Source organism: Pteropus vampyrus, unplaced genomic scaffold (assembly GCF_000151845.1).
Source record: "Pteropus vampyrus isolate Shadow unplaced genomic scaffold, Pvam_2.0 Scaffold12, whole genome shotgun sequence".
Classification (NCBI taxonomy): domain Eukaryota; kingdom Metazoa; phylum Chordata; class Mammalia; order Chiroptera; family Pteropodidae; genus Pteropus; species Pteropus vampyrus.
This window is the reverse complement of record NW_011888793.1, coordinates 10351416-10355911: the sequence shown is the minus strand read 5'-3', so window position 1 is coordinate 10355911 and position 4496 is coordinate 10351416. Positions and strand designations below refer to the sequence as shown.

At 35.9% G+C, this 4496-nt stretch overlaps 1 protein-coding gene across 1 annotated transcript in view; it reads left to right on the top strand.

The window, feature by feature from the left end:
* Nucleotides 1-4496, top strand: part of SERPINI2 (serpin family I member 2) — a 23495-nt gene that overhangs the window by 13636 nt on the left and 5363 nt on the right. Inside the window, exon 6 of the mRNA XM_011380002.1 lies at nt 1581-1667. Within this exon, the coding sequence (XP_011378304.1) occupies nt 1581-1667 (87 nt within the window). The remainder of the gene's footprint in view (nt 1-1580; nt 1668-4496) is intronic.

Here is a 4496-nt window from a genome sequence, read left to right as displayed (position 1 = left end):
ATTCTAACAGCCAGAGAGTAACTTGGTCTTGTGCTATTGTGAAACTGGGTCCAATTTTCCACTAATCCCCAACATGCTTTTTTGTCTTTGCTCTCGGCAGTATGGGCCCCCAGGTCACCTACCCTGTGCTTTTTGTGTGAATTTTGTCTTATTCAAAGCAATCCTGGAGAAAGAAGGTGTTTTTTTGGCTAATCTTGAAAGACCAATCTCCCGTACTTCAGTTAATCCACACAGTGAGTGGATGTCCCCTTTTCTCCATTTTATGTGTCAAAATTAGACAGGGTGGTGAGGGAAACTTATTTTTGGGAGTTGCCTTTTTTCTGAAATCTGAATAACAAGGGAGACAATCAGGGGAAAATCTGGGGAAGGAGTTCTAGGCAGAGGGAGAGCTAGGGTTATGGCTTTGGTGTTTGACTTTGTAGCCTGAGCTTCTGGATAAGGACAGGAGAGTGAGAGATGAGGATAAAATATACTGAGGGTCCAGACAGAATCACCATAAGCAATTTGGAGTTTATGTTTAGTGGAGTGGGGATTCATTTTCTATGCAAATATCCCTTTGATGACTTTTCTCTATCTTGCCTGAGGGGATTTACTTTTCAGTAAGCTATCAGAGCTGATTCCTCTTTACTAAATTATTTTTTCATAATTTTCTTTTTTTTTAATTTTGTGGTTTTGGTGGCATCTACCAGCATCATATCAGCTTTCTCTCTCAAGAGAGACAAAGTTACTTTTCCTCCTTCCTCTTAAAGTTTCAAGACACATCTTCCTCTCCTCCACTCTCTTGTCATCAATGAATGAACGACCTTGTTTCAGTTATTTCTCTGAAGAACATTGTCAGATTTATCTGGTCTTGACAGAACAGAGATGGCTGATGGCTTCAAACTTATGGTTTCACTTCCCCCTTCTCAAGGAGACTATCCTCGCAGGTCACTAAATCAGAAATGCCTCACATATATACATCAGTTCCACCAAGGGGAGAAGAGAGGCATTCTCTCCCAGCCTGTATCCACACTAGAACAGAATGTTGTAAGACCCTATCTTACACTGAAAAATTTGACAGGTTTTAAAGCATAGCTCTGAAGTGATTTTGTAACAGATACCACAAAAGCTCTTTAGACTTTCATGGCCTCACCAGTCTTGAAGGCAAGCAAATTTTGTTTTAAATCCAGATCAAAACTGAATACAGAATTTAAAAGGCAAGTCAGCTTTGAGGTTGAATACATAAGGTGGGATTAATTCAAATCTATAAAGCCTCCTTCATCCTGTCTGTAGACCATGACCACGGCGGGCAAAAACTTCTGTCCATTCAAATATTTCACTTAGTGGGATACCCGATTTCAGGCTTATACCCTTCTATCTTTACCTTTTATATCTGAACTAAGCTCGATCTCCCTGTTTGTGACTCTACTAAGTCCACAAAAGTTAAACTTAAAACACCTTTATCTCTATCTAGCAAATTAACCAGCTTGAAGTTTTTTTTTCCCTTTTCTTTGTTCATTTGAAAATGAAATTAACCTGAGACCTAATAAGCAATGGCTTTGAATTTTAACCCTTAAATATACTTTCATATTTTCCAACAGATTCATCTGAGGTATATGTTTCCCAAGTCATGCAACAAGTTTTCTTTGAGATAAATGAAGATGGCAGTGAAGTGGCAACATCAACTGGTAGGACAAAAGATTTCACAAGCAGGGGGAAAGATTGGGGGGAAACGAGCATTAGGGTGCTGGAGCTTTTGCAATACTCTGATCGCCCTTTTCTCTCCTGCTGTCTAGGACTCTCTAGGAAGAAATAGAAATTGGTTGTGTAAGATGCTTTGCATCTCTGCAACCACAGCTTAATGCAAAGGAGAGGGAAGGGATTTGATTAAAAGTTGAGGCTCATCTACAGATATTTGCTTATTTTCAAACTGTATTACTTGTCAATTAGCAGATAGGACTTGTGGAGAAAAATTTAGGCTCAACTATAAAATCATTATTGTTCAGGAATGCTCACTCTTAAGTAATTGTATTAATTTTATTCTTTCATTACACCAAGTTAGTCCCTGCTTTTTAAATTTGATTCTTGTCATTATCTCTATGGCACATTAGTATCACCTAGAAAGCTTTTTAAAATCCTATAAAGTTTGTATGTTTGGAGATAAGATCCAGGCTCCAGTATTTTCTTGTTTTCCTGTGTTTCTTATGTGCTCCCAGGATTGAGAACCAGTGCTCCACAGGGGCCGGCAGCCTATCTTTCCTTCTGCAAGTATAGTGCATAGACTAGCAGCATGGGCATCACTTGGAAACTTGTTAGAAATGCAGAACCTCAGGCCCAACTTTAAATCTACTAAGTCAGAAACTGCATGATCTGTGTACACGTTACAGTTCGAGAATTACTCCTCTATATTTCCTTGAACAAATGGCATTTTGAGTTATGTCTATGCTGTCATACAAGAAAATGATTAGAGCAAAGCCTTAAATTTAGTTAGAAAGGGAAAAGCTATTTTAATGAATCCCTCATAAATATATTTTAATTTTTTAGACTATTTGGATTCTAACCAATATGTAAAAGATATGTATTATGTAAATTGTCTTATTGATAAATTTCTATAAATTTATATTCACATTGTCAATTTCTTGATTAATTTGTAAAGTGACATAGTGTCAGTGGATTTTGACATCTGAGTGTGATACACTGGACTCTCTCTACCATTTTGTCATCTCCTGAAAGACTTTGCATTACTGTGCTCAAGGAACTTATATTGGAGGGGATGGAATATTTTAATCCTTGGAGAAATGAAAACGTTGCATTGGGATGAAGTTACTGGCCCATGAAGACAAATTTTACAGCTGCTTTTACATAGAACTAGAAGAGTTCTTAAAGATCATTGTCTGATCCTATTATAATATTGATGAAAAAACAAGCCCAGCAATGTGAAGTGGTTTGCCTGTAATCAGACTATTAATTGACAGCACAATTTGAACTGAAATCAGGTTGTCTAACATCGAGTTCAGAGCTCTTTCTGCTATTGCTCACTGACTCTCATTTTAAGTCTAGAGTTCTCTAACATGATGTAACAGTCCTTAAGGGATCAGTAGTAACCCCGGTGCATCACACCACGGAATAGTCAGCATGGATATTTTTACTTTCAGGCCTCTGCTCAGAGCTTGCTTAAGAACAGAAGAGCTCAAGTATTCACCCAAAGAAGAATGGGAGTGATACTGGCTATGTTTTTCTGGTTATCTCATTAATTCAGACATTGAGTCTATCTATATTCATTTGTAATTTGGGCTGTGTATCCCTGATATTCCAGATAGGAGAAGTGCCCTGTATTTTATGTTATTAAGGTTATGTTTGATTGTGAAAGGGATCCAAATTTGCCACGACAAAATATGTCATTTTGGCAAAAGAATTATTTTGAGCTGAAAGCAATTGAGAAACAAAAAAGATCTCTCTGCCCTCCCCATATCTGCCTAAAACCAGGACACAAATTTCACCTTTATCACAGGAGATGGAAGTTGACACAGAAATGACTGCATAGCAAACCTTATTGAATAACACTTATCTGCCATTAATTTCTCTCATATACTTATTTACCTTCCCACAATTTATTGCCCCCAGAAGTCCAAGCCCTTTTTCTTTGTCTAGTCATTTCTCCACAATTTACAACCCTTTGTTCTATGGTATACAAGCTCTCACCCCTAACCACTTCTTTGGATATTCACTTCTTTTCTGTGAAGCTTCTGTGTGGATAAAAAGTAAGCCATGTCTTCCGTTAGTCTGTTTTTTGTCAGTTTAATTTGCATACCCTAAAGAGTAGAAACAGTTTTTTCCTTCTGCACAATTGTTTTTCAATTCTAATCACACATGTTATATTTTTTAAAATTATTTTTTCATGGGTCTGGGAAAATGGTACAAGAGCATAGTATTATTCGTAAAGAAAACATCTAAATTGAGTGTAGAAATATTTAACTTAGAAAGAAAAGAAATGCAACCATTTAAATTTACCCGCTCTAAATATTGACAAACAATACAATGGAGCAGCATAAAATAAATTGTGACGGTAAATAATTGTTAAAGCAGCAAATCTCTTCTAATCTCATAATAAAAACCTCATACACATTCACAGCACAAATCCTAAAAGCTCTGAGCTCTCAGAATAATTTTGGAAAAGTAAGTTAAAAAAGTAAATTTAAACTCAGACGTGATTGCCATAAACCTGAAGAAGAGAAATAAAGTGCAAACATATCTCCATAGGAATTTGAGTTGAAATATTATAAGAATAAACCATATAATGTAAATAAAAACAACAGAAAATTTTTGTTTAAAAGATAAAATAGTTCAACTGCTTTCACTAAATTGAAACTAGTACCTGTCTTTCTTCTTCACTGAGCATAAATGTGAAGTTAGAATTAGTCTATGAATGATTCAATATTTATTCTTCTGCTCTTTGGTTTTTAAATTTATTCTAAACTTCTCTGTATTTAGAAAATAGTAATTTTTACATATTAACT